We start from the raw sequence: 21,363 nt of genomic DNA on the forward strand, positions 1-21,363 counted from the left end.
TAGCCCACAGACTTAGCCAGTGGAGAATTCTTACCAAGGATGTTAACTCTAAGGGTCCAGAACTCTGGAAAAAGGAAAGGACAGACAGAGGAACGAAAAGGAAGAAGCTAGTTATACATGCCCTTCGTGTCCCTCAAATCAGCCTCTACCCTTTTTAATGCCATTGTCTTCAGCTAACAAAGAAATTACCTGTTATTTTATTATTTGAACTATTTTTATTATTATCAGCACTATTGCCATTATTATTATCAGCTAATATGTAGTGAATGCTTACAGAGGACAAAAATCCATTGACTTAGTTATCATCACAGCAATCCTATAAGGAGATTCTCTTTTTCTCTTATTATTCTTATTTTATGTATAAGTAAAGTGGGGATAAATCAGAGTGGATAAAATCCTTTCCCAGGCTAGCAGGTGAGATTGCTGAGACTCACACCTGGAGCTGTCTGGCTCCAACCCGCTATTTCTTTTTTTTTTTTTTTTTTTTTTTAGTGTTCAACGATTCATTAGTTGTGTGTGGCACCCACTACTCATCACAAAACACGCCCTCCTTAATACCCGTCACCCAGCTACCCCATCCCCCCACCCCCCTCCCTTCTGTAACCCTCAGTTTGTTTCCGGGAGTCCAGAGTCTCTCATGGTCTGTCTCCCTCTCTGATTTCTTCCCATTCTGTTTTCCCTCCCTTCCCCTGTGGTCCGCCACACTATTCCTTATGTTCCACATATAAAGAAGATGTGGTCATATATACAATGGACTATTACTCAGCCATCAGAAAGGATGAATACCCACCATTTGCATCAACATGGATGGAAATGGAGGAGATTATGCTAAGTGAAATAAGTCAAGCAGAGAAAGACAACCGGCTATTTCTAACTACTGTGCTACTCTCTGATTTTACTTAATGACTCACAACTAGAGTTCAAGCTCACCCAGCCGCTTGAGTTCAAAATCTGCCCTCTGGCTGCCTTCCTCCGAGCAGGGGAGCAGAGCCTAGGCAGTTTGCTCAGCACTTCCAGAGTCTTTCCAACAGCAATGAACTTCTGCTCAACTTATCCTCAAGTCTATTTTGAAAACCAAAATAATTTGTGTTGATAGTCAATGTGCCAGAACACAAACAAAAAAAGCCCCATTTTGTAGAGCAGAGAGTGAACTTTAACCTTCTGAGAATTTTTGGTTTTCCTATATGAAATGTTTTTTTATTATTTTAAGATATAGTCTCATGTGATTTTTTCCTGTTACAAAAAAAGGTTTCCTTGAAAGCTTAATGCAGTGTATTGTAATTAATCTTCTTAGGTGAAAAGATGAAGTTGAGTGTAGTATTGTAGTCAAGAGTTTTTAAAACATTTATCAGCAAAAACTATAGGATTTACTATATAAACAAGCTCATTTAAATGCATCATGTTAATTACATAGCTATAAATACAAGTTGGATGAAAAGGCTTAATTGGATTTGTTCTCTGTTCTGCTGATACAACCTTAATTGCACCTGATAAGAAAACACTTTTAGTCAGAAAGCACATCAGACTGCAGACCACTCCAGCAACCTGCTCCAGAGAAAAATCAAACAAATGTCACATCAGTGCTTACCTCATGGGAAAAAAAAAAAAAAAAAAAATACTGAGCATTTTCCCTTATTTCCTATTCAGTCAAAATTTAAGAGTAGAGATATCCCTTGTACCGTATCTCCGAAAGGACGCAATCATTCAGCTTTTTATTGAAGCCCACGTGAATTGTTGTTCTTGTAAACTCTAGTGAGCTCTGTAGCGTGTTCCAAAAGTAGTGATAGACTGGGTATTTACCCAGTAGGGTATTTCAAGGTTGGGTCGTCAATGGGAGGGCTGGAAAGAAGTAAATTAAAGGTAACCCACAACTCCCAGTGCCACTGATTTGTCATTTATCTCAACGAGTGATACACACATTAATTGTGCACCCTCTTGAGGAAGTCTACAGACAACTATCCACACCCGATTTCTTTTTTTTCTTTTTTTTTAAAAGATTTTATTTATTTGACAGAGAGAGAGCACAAGTAGGCAGAGAGGCAGGCAGAGGGAGAGGGAGAAGCAGGCTCTCCACTGAGCAGGGAGCCTGACGTGGGGCTCGATCCCAGGATGCTAGGATCATTACCTGAGTTGAAAGGCAGACGCTTAACCGACTGAGCCACCCAGGTGTCTTTTTTTTTTTAAGATTTTATTTATCCACACCCAATTTCTAACCTAGTGCCAGTTTAACTCTTGAGGCAGTGAAATCAAGACTACTTGTAACATTCACTTCAGAAAAACATAATTAGAAAAGTAGCTATGCTGGATTCAGGAACCAAATGTAAATTCCTTTTGGATTATGCAGTTATGGATTACCAGTTTACCTGTATGGCTAATCCCCTCCATTATTTTGGGTAATCCAGAATTGGATACAGCTATTTACACGTAGGTAGTAATGATAGGTATTACATGACATTAGTTTCACTAATTCTACCAAAGGTGTGGTTTTGTTGTTTTTTTTTTTTTTTTTATCAGCAGTCTTCCCTTGAAGGCCTGCATGCATGCAATTTTGTTTACTTTTGGGGCTTCCTAATTTTAAAAGCATGGATCTAGGCATGATTATTCATGTTGGGGGAAAAAAAAAGTCCCTAATAATTCTGGCTTGAAGGGAGGCTAAAATGGTAATTTACTCTATTTCACGGTCTCAAAGATGATCTCTCTGGCTTTGCTTCTCTCTCCTGCAGCAACCATCCACAATGAGTTATGCAAGACACATCATTAAGAAGGAAGGCTTGGGACTCCAGGGCCTCAACAAAGGATTTACAGCAACTTTGGGACGTCATGGGGTTTTCAACATGGTTTATTTTGGCTTCTACTACAATGTCAAAAACATTATTCCTGTCAGTAAGGTAACTATTTAATAGATTATAATCCTGGGGGAAAAATCTCATCAGTGATGATAGCTACATCTGTAGAGTACTCATCATGTGCTAGTCACTGCACTGAACACTCATATCGAATCTGATCCCCCCCGTTAGCCTTATTCATGGGGTGTCATTATCCCTATTTAGGAATTGGAAACTGAGGCTTAGAAAGATCAAGTAAATTGTTAAGTAGTTAAGAGCAGAGACTTGAACCCAGTTCTGACACCAAAATTCATCTCCTTGAAATATGCGCCGTGACACTTGAATGCTTCCCATTTATCACTAACAGAAGCTTCTAAAAACTGTGTTATCACTGACTTTTTTTAACCTCAGAAACATAACTTTCCCAAGAAAGCTGAAATTTTCATATTCTAAATAAATTTTGAGCTCTGGGGGGAAATTATCAGCCTAAAATTTAAATTTTACCTAGATAATTAATTTTTAAATTCACCTAAGTTAACTAGGGTAAGCAGTAAACCAACTCTTCAAGGATCATCACTTTTCATGCAAAGTAGTAATAATTATAAATATATTTTAATGGTAATTTACAGATTCTAGCAGCCTTTCAACTTCTGCAAGATAAAAGTAGCACATGATGTGCTTTAAACCCAGCTTCTCATCTATAACAACACACTTTCCCCCCACCATCATATTGCTTGTTTGCATTGAAAATTGCGATCCTGGAAGCACTGACTGGTGACACATTTTGCACATGCAGACAATTTCCCACAGGGGTTCAGTTTTTTATTTTGCTTAGTACAAAACTATTGATGGATTTTTATAAACCATAAAAAGATTTCTAATACGGCTACCACCAAACTCTTCAGTAAAGTTGATTATACCTACCTTTGCCCAGCAATACCCCATATTCTGGGTCAGGACTTATCTTAAGTAGCAGCTGAAGCCAAGGGATGTTCCACATTAACCATCTGTTGGTTTGGCCTCATCCACTAGCCAAAGTTGTTAAACACATTTCACTGTATTTGGAAATCTCAGTTATTGAGTAGAAGCTTATGTTTGGTTGGCCTGAAATCTGTGATTGACCACAATATATAGACACCCTTCCCTCACTGACTGTCAGTTCTGACTCCAGTGGTCCTCAGAGCCCTCCTTCTGTCGAGAAATCACAGAAATCAAATGCAATAGATACTTTGGGCTGAATGACATGAGAGAGTTTGACTCTTAATACATTGAGATTCTTTTTAGCAGGAATGGGCTAAACAATTTGTGGTACCCAGGACAAAATTAAAATGTAGGACCCTTGTTCAAAAATTACTAAGAATTTCAAGACCAAATAGTAAGGCAATAAACCGAGCTCTTCTAAGTGCAGGCCCTGGGTAACTGCACAAGTCACAAATGCATGAAGTTGACCCTGTTTTTCAGACTCTGAGATGAGTACTGCATACAACATGGGAGAAGAGTTGCTGCCTCCATGTCTTCGGCTATCTAGTCTTGAGACAGATAGAAATCACACACACACACAATGAAAAAAAATTATATAAATTGTTATATATTTTATTACATATATTTGGGCATATATTTTAATTCATATCATATTGTAAAATGAATTTGGTTCTATTTAAGAAAGAAGTCACGAAGATCTACATATGGTCATATGTTAATAATGCTTTAAAAATATCTGCAAGTGTAAACTTCATTCTACAATTAATCAGTGCATTTAAGTCATTAAATGTTATGCATTATATAAACACAGAAGCTTAACTATTCACTTATTTTTTTAAATACATCATGATATCCTGAAACTATGGAAACCACTCATTGATCTTGCCAGTTGCCAGGGTCAGATCATAGCAGCTCTTATAGGCCACACTAAGGATTCTTACCTTTATCTGAAGAGCACTAGGAAGCCAACAAAAGATTTTAAGCAGAGAAATTACCTGATCAGTCTGGCTGCCAAGTGGAGAATGCATGGAGAGGAGGTGGTGAGGGAAGGGCAGGGTATAACATGGAAATGATTTCAAAGTGAGATGCTAGGGCCTCAGACTATGTTGTTCATGGTGGAGACAAGGAGAAGTGGACAAATTTGAGAAATCTTCAGAAGGCAAAATGTACAGGATGTGGTGATGGAGCATACATAGGCATGTTGAAAAAAAGGGCTGTGGATAGAAATGCTGCCTAGGTTCTTGGCTTGAGCAACCAGCACGGTGATGGTGCCATTTACTGAAAAAGAAAACCGTTGAAAGAGAAACAAGTTTATGGGAGAATATTAAGGGCTCAGCCTGGAAACTGAATTTAACTGCACTTGGAACTAAAATGCAGATGGGTCGGGGATTGGATGTGGGTCCTGGAGCTTTAGAGGAAAGATCTGAGTTGGAGATACACACTTAGAAGTCATCACAACCCAGGGCGCCTGGGTGGCTCAGTCGGCTAAGTGTCTGCCTTTGGCTCGGGTCATGATTTCAGGGTCCTGGGATCAAGCCCTATGTTGGGCTCCCTGCTCAGAGGGGAGTCTGCTTGTCCCTCTCCCTCTGCCTCTCCTTCCTGCTCATTCACTCACTCTCTCTCTCTCTCTCTCTCAAATAAATAAGTAAAGTCTTTAAAAAAAATCATCCTAAACCTGGGCGAGTGTCCCTTTACTAGGTGAAAGATCTTGGGCCAATCACTTCACTGCTCTGAGCTTCAGCTTTTTTTATTGCATATTGAAAAGCTACCCAACAACATTATTTTGAGGACTGACAGAAATAATATGTGAAGTTGTTTGTGAATTTTAAGGTGCCACGGAAGTGTTAGGTGTGCTGGTCTGATGACAGCGATGAGGGGAGGAGTGGGGGGGAGGCAGGTGGTGGAAACAGCGAGCACATAGAACAGCATGAAGAATTTTTCCCCAGGACTGTTCCTTTTGCACTTAAATGAACACTGTGTTTTTTCTTGCCTAGAACAAAGTCATTGATTTTATGTGTTCTGTAATCTAAGCCTGATTCAAAACTGGGAAACCAGTATTCTTTAAATCTAAACCATAATAAATCAATCCTTTGTGAAGGGGAAGGTATGATAATCATTAAAACATGTTGAAGAACGTCATCAAGTTGTTAACCATGAGGAGGAGGTGGTGTTCCTTGAAGGCTTTATTCCATCTTCGCCGTGGGCTGTCTCTAGCCGTATACTTTGGACGATTTGTTTACAGGGTTATTGTTTCAGTTCCCTCACCCAGTAATTGGTCATTCTGTTGTTCCAAGGGAATTCGAGATTTCCCCAGTCCTGATGGCATGAAATAATTTTAGATTTTTTCTTTAATGTATTTTTTTAAATCCATAAGTGGTCTTGCAATGTTTTCCATTTTCAAAGTATTTTATTTTAAAAGAAACTTCATAATGATTATCTCTGGGGGTGGGGGAATGGGGAATCGTGTGTGTGTGTGTGTGTGTGTGTGTGTGTGTATGAATGAGTGAGAGAGAAAGAGAGAAACAAAACAAGCAGCAGTGGAGGGAAAGTCCTTTTTCTTTATATCATTCTGAGCTGTTGGAAGCTCCTGCAATAAGCATGTATTAATTTTATAATAGGAAGTAAATCAGTGAAAAGTTTAATAAGAGTCTCATAAAATAGAATACCTAGTTAACTTTTTCACATTTTTTACAACTCTGAGGCTATCTATAGAGGTAAAATAAGAACTTTAAATGGTAAGCCTGGAGAACTCAGGTCAGACATCCACCCCTAAAGTTTTTAACTCTTCAGATTGGTGATCTCTCCATTAGATATATTTTTCAAGAGATCACAGAAATATCCTGATGTTCTGTGCCATGTGATACTATTAAAACCATTTTTGTAGACTCCGCAATTTTGTCTGACCCCCATCACGATAACTGTCATTTTCAGGTAAGAAAACCAAATGAGAAGTTACGGCCCAACGCTGGAAGTTACTGAAATAATTTATCTGAGGTTATACAACAAGGGGGAGGGAGTGAACCAGAGGCCAGAACTCTTTCCTCTACACCATGCAGTGCTTTAACCCTTGTGTTTTGTCACACATAAATGACCGCTCAAAAATGATTACTGAAATTTAAATAGGTGAAATAGCTAGAATATCCAGATAATATGACCAACTTCCTCTTCTGTCTCCTTCAGTCCTGTAACCTGGCCCTCCCTTTCCATATCCTTAGTCTATAATTTATAGAAACCAAGAACGAGAAGTCATGGCCCTGGAAGAAGCAGGCATTAGCTGTTTGAAAATGGTGCCTTGGGTTAGATTCTTTCAGATTTATTTTTAGGCTCTGGCTGTTCCTATGGTGAATGCGGGGCTACAATAGAGCAAAGACTGCTTTGGATGTTAACTGACCATGGAATCGATTTAATGGAGGCATTCATTTACATCTTGCATGAATGGAATGGAATGTCAGTATAAAGAATTATCCCTTCTCCCCAGAAAGAGGCATCACTTCTCAAAGTAAAGCCCACTGGAAGCAGGTATTGATTAACTTAAATGCTGACATCTTTTTCAAATATCCATGGGAGTAAGCTTTTGTTGCAAAAATAATTTCTTTCATTCCTGTTACAAGGTGGGGCTGTTGGAAGCCTATTATTTGTGATGCTAACACAGAAATGAGGATCGTAAGATTCAAATGTTACATCTCTTTAATAACCTTGTCCTCTAATTCCATATTTACTGCTTTTCAAATGTTTCCATAAGTGAAATAATAATAATAGTAGTAGAAATCACTGTCTGAAGCTCATGGCTGTCAACAGTATTAAGCTGTGCTTTCAGTTTGCATCCTAATTAAGCATGTTTGCAAGTTATTTTGCCAAAAACAATAGACCTTTTGTGTTGAATTTTGCCATGATATAAATTACATGTGTGGGTTAGAAATATTCTAGGAGAGAACAATTTTTCATATGTTCAATTTTTCTTACTTAATAAACCATTTAGACCTGTCCCTATGGTCATTTTACTATAGACAGCATTAAGTCAAACATATTTTATTTTCTCCTAAGGTAATATTTATAAAAGTTAGCTTTTTAGAAATACAAATGTTTTTCTTTTTCCTTTGATTTTTAATATTTTCTTCATTTTATAAATTCTGTAGAGAGTCAGAGGGCGGTGCCAGATGCACTTAGTTTATCAGAAGAAATGTGGAAATGTGTTCGTTTCATGATTTAAAGCTATATCCTTCCCTAAGGTGTGCACTAAGCTGAATGAAAAATGCACCTTTGGGTTCAAGTGGAGAACTTATACAGAACTGTTTGTATTTTGGAAAGAAGAATCTCAGTAGAATTAGATCATAGTAGGATTTAATTTATGGCCATTTATTTTTCTGATTCTCTCTTACTCGATCATTAGTCTTACCAATCATCCGGTAATGGGAAGGGCAAGAGCATTAAAGTTTCATTAAGAACAACTCTCCTTTCTGGGAACCACTGGGCTAAAACTACAAGTATATATTATCTATAAAATTCCCGGATATGTGACAAGATTCTGTGGTAAAAAGCAGTATCTGTCGTTGTCAGTTTTCACAGACTCCCTGGGCTATGTGTGTTGGGGAGAAGGAAGGCATGGGGGAGGGCCGAGAGAAGGGGGCAAGGATTCAGACACTTTCTGAAATAAAATGTAAGCCAAAAGTTTCCAGTCAGGCACCATCCAAGTGGATGGAAGTGTGGTACCTGTAGCTTTAGGTTCTCCGTGGGTTCCTCCGTGGGTTCCTCCTGTGCCTTCATTCTAAAAGCATTCACGGCACATCTATGATGTCCGGGGCCTTGCCTCCCTGAGTGTCCACACTGTCCCTGCCTTACCGGGTTTTACAGTCGACGAGAGGAGCCACACGATAAACAAGTCACCACATGAGGCCCTGGACTGTGACAGTCATGATGAGAGGAGAGCCACGAAAAGACAGACTACCACGCTCCGGGAATTTATAAACCAAGATCCTACTCTAGACCGATGGCAGGGCAGGGCAAGGACATAGACAAGGCCTTCCTTCAAAAATGATGTTGAAGGGTGCCTGGGTGGCTCAGTCGGTTAAGCGACTGCCTTCAGCTCAGGTCATGATCCTGGAGTCCCGGGATCGAGTCCCGCATCGGGCTCCCTGCTCAGCGGGGAGTCTGCTTCTCCCTCTGACCCTCCCCCCCTCTCATGTGCTCTCTCTCTCTCAAATAGATAAATAAATAAAATCTTTAAAAAAAAAATGTTGTTGAAGCTGAGGCTCAAGGGTGAGGATTAGCCAGGCCAAGATGAAGAGGATAAGTGGAGACCAGACAGATCTTCGATCTTCAGTCAGAGAGAAGAGGAGGAGTGACCGCCCTGAAGCTGACAGAGGCTCGGGGAACCGGGGAGAAGACAAAGAGAGAGGATAGCTGGTGTATGGTGAGCCAGAGCAGAGAGGCGGGAGTGGACGCTGCAGAGGGGGACTGGGCCAGAGTGTTCGAGGCGTGTAATAAGGCACTGGACTCCTCTTAAATGATGTAACTGAGGGGGCATGTCAAACAAACATATTACATAAGCAGGACTCAATGGGCATGGGAAAGTTTCATTTATAGAAGCAGCCCAGGAGTAGAATCTCATGAAATAAACTTGGTTCAAAGACTTCTTCTTGATCATATGCCCACCTCCATATCAAAGCATCTCAGTGTGTCCTTGTTCTAACTTCCCAACCTTTAGAATTTTGTTTTGGAAACCTGGTTTGTTCGTTTTCCTTGGGGTCAGTGACTTTATTGAGGCAAGGAATAAATGGAGCACACCAAAACAGAAAAATCTTACTGAGTTCCCAAGGAAATATATTAATATATTCCTGCATTCTGTATAATAATACTCAGTGATACAGTTGACTCTTAGAAGGTATTATCTACCCATGTAAATATTTATAGAGAGATATTTAAGGAAAGGGTGTGTGTGTGTGTGTGTGTGTACATATATATGAAATAATCAAGTGATAATTGTTATGCTTAAACCCTAACCCATTTTGACATTGTATGTGTTTTATAATTTGAACTAAGTGGGTAAGACGTTTAAAATTATTTTACATTTCACAACACTTTAAAGAACAGCTAGCTCAGGGGGAAAAAAGGAATTTTCATGGCTATTTTCTGAATGGCTACATTTAGATGCTGAGCTTTTAACAAGACTTTGATTTCATTCCAAAGCCGAGAGCCCTGGAAGGATAGGATCTTGGGAATACTCTACATTCCTTAAAGAATGCTTATCAATTAAACCATCTCATTTTAGTTGGTGACCTTCTGTGGAGTGAGGAGCTAGCATTTCCCCAAATTATCTCACATAAAGAGAAAACAAACACAGTAATAGATTCTTCTGATAGCTGTCAAGTGGAAACAACTGTATTTTTTAATTAAGTTTCAATAGCAGGTATTTTCATTGGAGGACAAAACAGCATGATACCATGACATCAGGGCAAAAAATGCTTTTGTCAAAGTTTGTGAACAAAACAACAAAAGAGAGCTAACATTAGAGGAAATGAAAGATACAGACTGTGAGCTGACTCTGCTCCTCATTGACTTGGACCCACCGAAACTAACAATGTAGAAAATGCAAATTTCTTCTGAAATAAATAAAAAGCAGTCTACATTCACTCAAGCTGCCTCCTTGTTCAGTTGCCAGGAGGCAACTATGATTTCAGCTCACCACATCATTTTCATGACGACCATTGCCAGCTATGGGGAAGGCAGTGACAAGCTGCTCTTATTTGCCTTCCAGCGGCTACCAGGTGCTGGAGCAGTGTGTGTATGTACCGCCCTTGTAATTTGCTTCTGAGACCTTAGTTCTTCGTGTACTGTGTCCATATAAAGGAGTAATAAAACATTTATTAAACACCAGTGATGTGTCAGGCCTGTTATACCTATAACATGAATAGGACATGGCACTGTCCTCTCCTTTGAGAGGCTTTGAAGGACTCTTCCCAAAGAACGTCAGAGTTTGGTGCCCATCTCCTACTAGATCCTGCGGACGACTGAGCCCAGGCCATCTGACACCAGGGTCCATACTTGTAACTATTGTACTGTACTTCTTCAAATGTATGGATAGGTGAGCCTTTGAGTCTTTCTTTCTACAGAATATATCCACAGTTCCTCGACTCCCCTTCAAATGATGTGGTTTCCGGTCCTCTGTATGGTCTATCTCTCCCTCTATAGATGCATCAGATTTGTCAATGTCCGTGTCAAAACTGGACATAATACTACAGTTGTCAGTCAACTCAGAGTACAGTAGTCTCAACCCTTCCTGTGATCTGAATACACGCCTTTCTTAATGCAGCCAAAGATTGTACAGAGATGAATTCTTGGGGGATTTGTCAGGGTAGAGGGGAAAGAGAATGGGTGTTGCTTTTACATCAAGATGTTGGTATGTATAAAATTCTGTGGTCAATTAAAATCCCCAGATTACACGAAGTGCCAACAAGTCGAGTCTCCCTCATCTTGAACTTGCGCAGTTTGTATTCACTATGCTTAAATGTAATCCTGGGGGTTCAGTCCAGTGCTAGAGCTTAGAATGATAAATTTTCATGCTGAGGGCCCCTCATCTGTCATTCTAGCTTCCCCCCCTAGTCTGGGTCAACTGAGGATCCGAGAGCAGGCCTTCCACATCTTCACCCAAGTTCATCCAGCCCGTTTTCAGGCTGTCTTATGGACACACTTTCACAGATGCAGATGTCCAGCTGTACTTTCATCCATCCTCCTTTCAGTTCTTATTAATTCAGTGTCTTATTAATCAGAATAACATGGGAGACTTTTTCAAGTAACTTTCTAAAATCAAAGCGTGCAGGGTGATTTAAAAGGAAATTAAACTTTCAGAAGTGTTGCCTTTCACATGTTTCACGTGAGAGTACATTGCGAACTTCATGTTTGTATCACCTCTTGCTTGGCAGCCTTGAGGGAATGAAAGGCTGCCTCACAACCAGCCCTTCAACCGCTGATGGTGATGTGCTACAAAAGGAATAAAATGAATTAAAGTATAGAATGTGTGCTGTTAGCACAGACTGACCATTTGTAAGATTATGGAAATAACTGTGAGGGAGCCCACTAAAATTGGTTTTGACCACATGTTTATTATGTATAATCTAATAACTGAGTAACAGATTTATTAAAATGTTCAATCCCTTTTGAGTCATCCTGTTATGGTCGTGATGTGCTCACCATCAAACAGTTTATTAGCCTACTTGGGGGAAGAGGAAGCAGAATAAAAGAGTTCTGTCAAGAAGTAATTTGTGATACCCTGAAAATCATGTGACTCTTTGTAGGACCGCCATATTGTCTTTGTCTTACCCAAAGCATAAGCAATCTCTTTCAGTCCCTTCTGAACAATAATTTTAGTTCTTCAAATGGCAAACGTATTTTAGCAGTTTTTGACAAGCAACAATAAATCCAATCTAGCATCAACCAAAGCCAATCCTGAATGGAGAACATTCCTCTCCCTGTGTTTACTGAAGACTGTCTAGGACAGCCAGGGTATACTGACTTCAAGTTTGGTCAAAACTAGTCAGAGAGGATCTCAGATGCAGTGTGATACCAGGAGAAATTAAAGGGTACGTGAATTACAGGGAGCAAAGGAAATTTAATTTTGGCTGATGAGGTAGGAAGATTCTGTGACTAGGCTTTAATGTGAATATTCGTGCTGAGCTCCTTGAAGTGAAAAGCCCATTGCTACACTCTGCTCAACCTTGCTTTGTAGGGAGCAACACGCTTCCTGGCCAGTCTCCCTCACCACCCCTAGTCCTCACTAGCTAGCAAATCTTCCTTCCCCCATCTTCCTTACCCTTCCCGCCTTCTGGCATGTCTCTGTGTGGAATGTCTTCTTATGGACGCCAGACCCTAATCACAAAGGCCTGTGAGATGGGCAAAGGTTCTCTGTTTATCAAGCTAGCAGCCAGCTGCCAGTCACTAAGCAGCAAGACATCAAAGCCCATGCCAGGCAAGGTAAAAGGAGAGGCATATGCTTCTTTTGATCAAGACATTTTGCCTCTCTGCATATTAACTTCTTAAGTGCCATTGCCTTAAATTACTGGTACTGTCTTTAGCTGTGAATATAATGTTTGCATGAGATGGTTAAATTAGTTACAAATACGTAGTATGTTGATTTTTAACTATTTTGAGTCATATCTCATTTCTGATGACTTGGTACCTTTTGTTGACTTTTTAAAGGTTGTGGAACATCATGGCCACCAATGTTTTGGGATCACTTATTAGTGTTTCTCGTTAAGCTGTGGAGAGCCTATAAATAATATGTCCTGTCAGGGAAACTCATTGATCTTCCTAAAGAGGGACTGGTAAACACATCTCTGCAGCTCTGCACTCACACAGGATTGCAGTGTGATGGAAACAGCCAGAGAGTTCTAGAAAGAGACCTGGTATTAATTCCAAATTCTGGTTCTTACCTAGTTAGCCATGTCTCTTTGGCAAGTTATACATTTTCTCTGTCTCTGTTTTCTCATTTGTGAGATGAAATGTTAACATCAGCCTTAAAAATGTTTGCAGGGGAATTAAATAATTTTTTAAAACTATGAATATTGGCTTTTGTATTGCTATCACAGAATAAGGTCAATGCATGTAATATACATTAACGTTTCAGGCTACTTAGCTCCAGTTTAAAGCACCATATTTTATAAGAAAAATTGGAAAATATTTAGAGGAAAAGAGTAAAACTCATCTGTGGATGGGGAAGTAATACATACTAATAAATAAATATTTTAAAGGAACTGTGTTTTTAAGCATGAGGAAGAAAAGGTTAGTTCAATAACGGTTCTTAAATCATGATGAATTACATCAAGAATGGTGACAGTTGATTGCCCTTGCAATTGAGCAAAAAATTGGAGTAAAATAGTTCAGGCTTATGCGTGAGGAAGGTGGGTTAGGAACACAGGAATTTTCCTGATTGATGACAGTTGGAACAAATTATGGAAGTAAGTTGGAAATTTTTAATAACAAGATAGATTTTTCATCAACATTAATATCCCTTTACACAATTAAGGTGTGACCCATCCTAAATATTTTACTTAGGCTAAATGACATATTTTTCCCTCAAATATTTTTCCTTTTTATTTTATTATAGTAAGAACACTTAACATAAGATCTACCCTCAGCAAATTTTTAAGTGCACAATACATTACTGCTGACTATAGGTACAGTGTTGTAAAGCAGATCTCTAGAGCTTATTCATCTTGCTTAACTGAAACTTGATTAGTAACTCCCCATTTCCCCGTCCCCCAAGCCCCTGGCAACCACCATTCCACTCTTCACTTCTATGAATTTGACTATTTTAGGTACCTCATATAAGTGGAATCATGAAGTATTTGTCTTTCTGTGACTGGCTTATTTCACTTAACATAGCATCCTCAACTTTCATCCATGTTGTCACATACTGCAAAGTGTCCTTTGTAAAGGCGAACAGTATTTCACTGTATGCATAGGCCACGTTTGCTTTATCTGTTCTTCTGTCAATGACATTTAGGTTGTTTCCAAATCTTGGTTTTTGTGAATAGTGCTGCCATGAACATAATAGTGATATATCTTTGACATCCTGATTTCAGTTCCGTTGGATAAATATCCAAAAGTTAGATTGCTAGGACATATCATAGTTGTATTTTTAATTTTGGAAGAACTCTATACTGTTTTTCATAAAGGCTACACCATTTCGAACCTCCACCAACAGTGTATGAGGATTCCAATTTCTCCCCATCCTTGCCAACACTTGTTGCCTTTTATTTTTTGATAATAGCCGTTCTGACAGATATGGAGTGATGTCTCATTGTGGTTTTGGTCTACATTTCCCAGGTAATTAGTGATGTTGAGCATGTCTTCACATACCTATTGGCCATTTGTATGTCTTCTTTGGAAGAATGTCTATTCAAGTCCTTTGCCCATTCTTTTTTTAAATTTATTTTATTTTATTTTTGAGAGAGAGTATGTGTGTGCAGGGGGTGGGGGGGGAGGTACAGAGGAGAAGGACGGAGAGAATCTTAAGCAGGCTCCGTGCCCAGCACAGAACCCGACTCAGGGTTCTATCCCGCAACCCTGAGATCATGACCTGAGCCGAATCAAGAGTCAGACACTTAACTGAGCCACCCAGGTGCCCCTGCCCATTTTTTAATCAGCTTATTAGTTTTCTTGGTATTGAGTTGTAGGAGTTCCTTATATATTTTATATATGAACTCCTTATCAGATACATGGTTTCCAAATATTTTCTCCCATTCCTGAGGTTGCCTTTTCACTCTTTTGTTTCCTTTGCTGTTTAGAAGCTTTTTAGTTTGACATAATCCTATTTGTCTATTTTTGGTTTTGTTGCCTGTGCTTTTGGTATCAAGTCATTGCTAACACCAACGTCATGAAGCTTTTCTCATGTTTTCTTCTAGGAGTTTTGTGGTTTCAGGTCTCAAATTTAAGTCTTTGATCCATTTTGAATTTATTTTTGTGTATGGTATAATATATGGGCTCAATTTCATTCCTCTGCATGTGGATTTTCAGTTTTCCAGCACCATCAAAGACTATTCTTTCCCGATTGGCTTGGCACCCTTGTTGAATATTAGTCAGCCATATATGCTTGGATTTATTTCTGGGCTCACTGTTATGTCCCACTAGTCTATGTCTGTCTTTATGCCTGCCCCATACTGTTTTGATTACTATAGCTTTGTGATATACTTTGAAATCAGGAAGTGTGATTCCTCCAGGTTTATTCGTCTTTCTCAGGATTGATTTGGCTATTTGTAGTCTTTTGTGATTTCATATGAATTGTAGAATTTTTTTCTATTTCTATAAAGAATGCCATTGGATTTTTATAAGGATTGCATTGAATCTGTAGATCACTTTGGGTATTATGGAAATTTTAACAATACTAATTATTTCAATCCATGAACATGGGATGTCTGTATTTGTTTGTGTCTTCTTTAATTCTTCTTTATATATTTGGTAGCAACAATGTGAAACCGTCTGGTCCTGGGCTTTCCTTTGTTGTGAGGTCCTTGATTGCTGATTAAATCTCCATACTAGTTATAAGTTTATTCAAACTTTCTATTTCTTCACAATTTAGTCTTGGTAGGTTGTATGTTTCTAGGAATTAGTCCATTTTTTCTAGGTTGTCCAGTTTGTTGACATATAAATATTCTTAGTAGTCTCATTCCTTTTTAGTTCTGTGATGTCAATTGTAACGTCTCTTCTTTCATTTCTGTTGTATTTGAGTCCTCTCTTCTTGTCTTAATTAGTCTTGCTAAGGGTTTGTCATTTTTATCTTTTCAAAAAAATGAACTCAATGTCATTGATTGTTTTTTTATTTTTTCTAGTCTCTATTTATCCCTGCTTTAATCTTTATTTTACCTTCCTTCTGCTAATTTTGGACTGAGTTTTTCTTCTAGCTCCTCAAGCTGTAAAATTAGGTTGTTTGAGATCTTTTTTAATGTGTTTATCACTATGAAATTACCTCTGAATACTTCTTTTACTGCATCCCATAGGTTTTGTATTTTCATTTAATCTATATTGTCTTTTCATTTATATTTGTCTGAAAGTATTTTCTAATTTCCTTTTGACCAATTGGTTGTTTATTTCCTTTCTTTTTTTTTAAAGATTTCATTTATTTGAGAGAGAGAGACAGAGCACAAGCAGGGGGAGGGGCAGAGGGAGAGGAAGAAGCAGACTCCCCACTGAGCAGGGAGCCCAACAACACGGGGCTCGATCCCAGGACGCTAAGATCATGGCCTGAGCCAAAGGCAGATGCTTAATCAACTGAGCTACGCAGGTGTCCCTCAGTTGGTTGTTTAATAGTACGTGGTTTCCTCAGGGAGAAGCAGGCAGCTGCCATTTTTGTCTGCTCTCTCTCTGCTGAGCAACAAGAGGGCTATGATACTTCATTTCTCCCCCAGGTAGCTAGATTGCACTGGACCTGTCAGAACTCCAAGACTGGCAAGAAACATACCAGTTTTTTGGGCATCCCTAAAGAAATTGGGGTATTGGACACATAGATCAGGAAGTGACTAAGTTTTTAAGAGGCAGAGAAGCTAGGTACTATCTCACAGGACTTTGATAGTGAAAGCCCAGGAGTAACTTCCTTCTCCCTATTGCATGTTTCCCCTGCACTTTGTTCACACCCCCACTTCATTACTTATCACATTGTACTGTGATACTTAATATTACACCCACCCCAATCCCTCTCTGGATCATTTACCTCCACATTCAACTCTAGCACCCAGTGTAGGACTAGGCATATATAGACATCCAATAAATGTTTGTTGAATGAATAAACAATAAATGAATGACAGATAGAAACAATATCATATAGTGGTTATGAGCATATGGTTGCAAATCAGAAGAACCTTAGTTCAAGTCCAGGCTCCACCTCTTATAAGCAGTGTGATTCTGGACAACTGACTTAACTTTCTCAGTCTTATGTCCTTATCTGTAAAATGGTGTTGCATACTTAATCCATAGGGTTCTTATATAATATACATGTTCTGTATATATTTTTGCATATAAGATGGTGTCTGACAATAAGTATTAATAGTATCATTATTTCTCATAATGAAAGTTATGAAAAATAATATAAATATTATAAAATATATATTATTTTGTTTCTACTTACTTTTGCTATTAATTTCATTGTGATGTGTTATTATCATTGACAGAAATGCTTGAGTGATTCACTGATAGCTGGTACAGAATGATCGATTCAGATTAGGTGACAGGTATCACTCATACCCAAAACCTCACAAGTGTGCATTCTTGCTCTGGACTGGCCTAGGGGTAGGAGAGGCTGATAAGAGTTAACAACATCACTTTCAGTTCTGCAGCCTTAAAGAAACAAAGCCCCGTTTCCACCAAAGAAAGCTTTATTAAAGTTTTTTTTATTTATTAATTTGACAGAGAGAGTCACAGTGAGAGAGGGAACACAAGCAGGGGGAGTGGGAGAGGGAAAGCAGGCTTCCCGCCAAGCAGGGAGCCTGACGCGGGGCCCAATCCCAGGACCCTGGGACCATGACTTGAGCTGAAGGCAGACGCCTAACGACTGAGCCACCCAGGCGCCCCCAAAGAAAGCTTTAAGATCCCTCCCAGCATATCCAGAGCATCCCAGTGCCACTTAACCAACGCAAGGATACAAAGAGTTGAACCATAATCTTCCTGTTAACCAGGGGTTCTCAGACTTTAGTATCCATCAGACTAAATTTGGAGGACTGTTTAAACAGATTGCTGGGCTCCATCTCCATCAGTAGGCCTGGGATAGAACCCCAATTTGTATTTCTAATAAGTTCCCACATGGTACTGATGATGGTGGTTCCAGCACCACACTTTGAGAACCACTGAGTTCGTAGACATGGTTGAGGTATGAGAACCCAATGCCAGGGCAGGAATGTGTGCAGAAATCTTTTCATGAAGTTGAATTGCCTGATAACCCCTGTGAAAATTAGGATTTTCTTTTTTCAGCCCCAATGTTTTCAACCCTGAACTCCCCTCTTTTTTATAAATTTATTGGTAGGGTAAATAGTTTTGTGAAGTTGTTTTTAAGCTTTTATGAGCCTGATCAAACCTATAGACACTCTCTACAGAAAAGCCCCTATACACATACACAGAAACATTGCTTACAATTTCAGGAGGTGCTGGGACACCTCTCCCACCAGCCCACCCACTGACACTGAGGAGTATCAATAGAAAAACTATGCCCTAAGGCAAAGTCTTGGGTTCATGTGGATGTAACAAAAAGTCCCTTCTTATACTTAACCTTTCAGTTAACTCATTTTTAAAACAAGAATAATAATATTCTTGAATCTAAAAAAATTTTTTTAAAAATTAAAAAAAATAAAAATAATATTCTTGCATCAAAGTTTTTGAGGATTAGCTGATGTAATACATGAAAAGGCATAATTTGATAACCAGAAACACTAAATAATACCTTTTTTTCTCTCTTCATAGTCTTGTTACAATAAACTCTCATTCTTGAGGCAAGTGGATGCCTCTCCCTACTAAGGAAAGATCAGGAAGTATAAGAAAGAAGAGCCCTAAGTGTAACAGTTCAAGACCTTACTCTACTCCCATCACATTCTTCTGCTAAAATCTGGTCACAGGCTGCCATATCATGGTTCTCTCTGTGAGTCACTGAGCAATCGGATCTAGCAAGCCCAGGCCTGGCTCTGTGACCTGAGAGTCTCAATTTACTTGCCCTGAAATACTCCACTTTGCAAATGTCCAATGTCTTGTCATGTCCCCATGTTAATGCCTCCTGGCAGAAAGTTAGAAATGTAAAGTTCTAATAGGGGTTTGTTTCTAGGCTAAAAGATGCTGAGTCTTGAGAAATAGTGATTAAGGGTAAAGCCTGATTCTCACTATTTCTACAAAAGTAAATAAATACATTGATAGACCAATCAGCATACATTTATTTAGCACCTACTGTGTACACTGTGTAATAGATGACACAAAGAGGAGTAACACATGTTCCTATGCTATGCCAACTCACAACCCAGCAGGGAAAATAGATGTATGCAAAAATATACCAAACACAAAGTGAGCCTTGGCAAGGACAATGATTGTGGTTCATACAGAGGTTCAAGAATACAGGAGGGAGAAATTAATTTTAACAGGGATCCGTTAAAGTCTCCTGGGCAAGGGGGGATTTTTAGCTGGCCCCTAAAGGAGGAGTGGGACTGCGATAGGTGACTATAATGGAGAAGGACTTTATAGGCTGTGGAAGTAGTTTGAAGAAAAGACTTAGAAAAGTGCTTGGTTTAAGTTTGCATAATTATGATTTAACAAGTGTGACTATAGTATAGGGGCGGGGGGGAGGTATCGAGCTTGAGGCCAGAGAGAGAAGTTGGAAACACGTTGTGGGAAAGAAACCAAAGGCTAAGTGAGGAGCTTTGGCTTTACTCATCATGCAGCGGGGAAGGATTGAGGGTCTTTGATACCACAGGCAGATCTGTTTTTCCAAAAAGAGAGCTGGTGCCACTGTGAATAGATAATAGAGAGCAAAAAACAAATATAACCTGGTAAGGTGTTGGGTACCTGAACTAAAGCCAGAGCAGTGGCAGTAGCCAGGAGGGTACCCGGGGCAGAAGTGTGTGAGAGGCTGCATTTTGAGAATGGTTGATGACACGTAGCAAAAAACAAACAAACAAACAAACAGAGGCAAGCTGAGAGGGCACACCCAACCCCAGGCAGGATTGCTGCATAGAGCAGACCATGGGCTCTGAGGAAGAAACTGGCTGGGGGCCCAGGGCCCAGAGGGTGAGGAATACCTCCTGGCTGTCCCAAGAAGACTTTTGTCCTTCCTAGAATTCCCAGAAGGGGAGCAACTGACCATCTGTTTTGTCTGCAAGGAATATCAAAATCACTGATGCCTGGACATGGGTCCTCAGCCCAGCAGCTTCAGAAGTCCTGCAGATCTTCTAAAATAACTTTCAGGCCCTTTCCCATGGGATTTTGATCTGGAAACCTGAGGTGGGACCCAGGCATCCATTCTTTGTAAAGCTCTCAGGTGAATGTGATGCACATCTGGTTTGGGGAACCGCTGTGGGACCTTACTATTAGCCTGGGAGGTGTATAGAGACCCTGGCTCAGTACATACTTGTGCAGATGAAGACTGTGATGAGCTGAAGACCTTGGGCTTTAGTATCCAGCAGTGTCTCAAGCACAGTGGCCTTCATCGAATGTCTCAGGAGGGAACCCCTCCTCCATCTCTAGGCCTCAGTGACCACACCAGGAGATGGGAGAGGCTGCACGCTTGATGGGGTCCCCTGAACAACCCAAGAGGACAATGTACATACAAGTCATTTTCACCCTTGTCCTCAGTTCAAAAAGGAGGGCTCGGCTGTGTCACAGGGATCCTATAAGAGAATCTTATTACAGGATGCTTTGAGACTTTAGAAAACAGGCTACATAATAATACTAGCCATTTTCTGCCAGGCTTATACAACATTCATAGTACTTTCACTGCTATTTTTGTTTTTATTTCTCAGAAAAATAATGCAGTACAAAGGTAAGGCTGGTTAAACGGATCCCTTCTGGACACTGGGCTCTGTGTGATTTGGTGACTCGTGCAAGGTCAGACAAACCAGAGCCAGTTCTGAACCCGCCATCCTCCCGAGCTCCGGTTCTGCTTCTGGGCCATAATGGAGAAGGGTAACATAAAGGCATTTTTCTCTCCTTGTAAAAGAGGGAAAAAATGGGGGGAAGGGGGAATTATTTAAACACACCTCACTCATACTGCAATCACTGCATTGTTTTTCCTGTTGAAACACCCTGTTGGTTTTTAAATCCCTTTAAACCTACCCGGCACCTGTATGGCCCAGATCCAAGAATTATTACCGAACCCTTCATTTTTTATATTTAGCCACATAGGGGTTTCTGTGATGGTATCTGGCTCTCGGTTCAGTTGAAAATTTCAGAGCTTCCAGAAGTTTTCTTCTTCCATAGAAGCTAGAAGCATGCAATGCTCAGACATGATTTCTTAAATTTTTTATTTTTATTTTAATCAAATATGTCTCCCCACTTCGGTTCTCCTGCTGGGTAAAATGGTATCATGGCACCACCCTGT

General features: G+C 39.7%; 1 protein-coding gene across 1 annotated transcript in view; it reads left to right on the forward strand.

The window, feature by feature from the left end:
• SLC25A21 (solute carrier family 25 member 21) overlaps positions 1–21,363 on the forward strand; it is a 216,305-nt gene that overhangs the window by 189,565 nt on the left and 5,377 nt on the right. Inside the window, exon 10 of the mRNA XM_088025167.1 lies at positions 2,724–2,888. Coding sequence (XP_087881293.1) covers positions 2,724–2,888 — 165 coding nt within the window. The remainder of the gene's footprint in view (positions 1–2,723; positions 2,889–21,363) is intronic.

This window comes from Eumetopias jubatus, unplaced genomic scaffold (genome assembly GCF_037043125.1).
Source record: "Eumetopias jubatus isolate StellerSeaLion01/CBP00866 unplaced genomic scaffold, mEumJub1_p1.0 scaffold_7, whole genome shotgun sequence".
Lineage (NCBI taxonomy): Eukaryota > Metazoa > Chordata > Mammalia > Carnivora > Otariidae > Eumetopias > Eumetopias jubatus.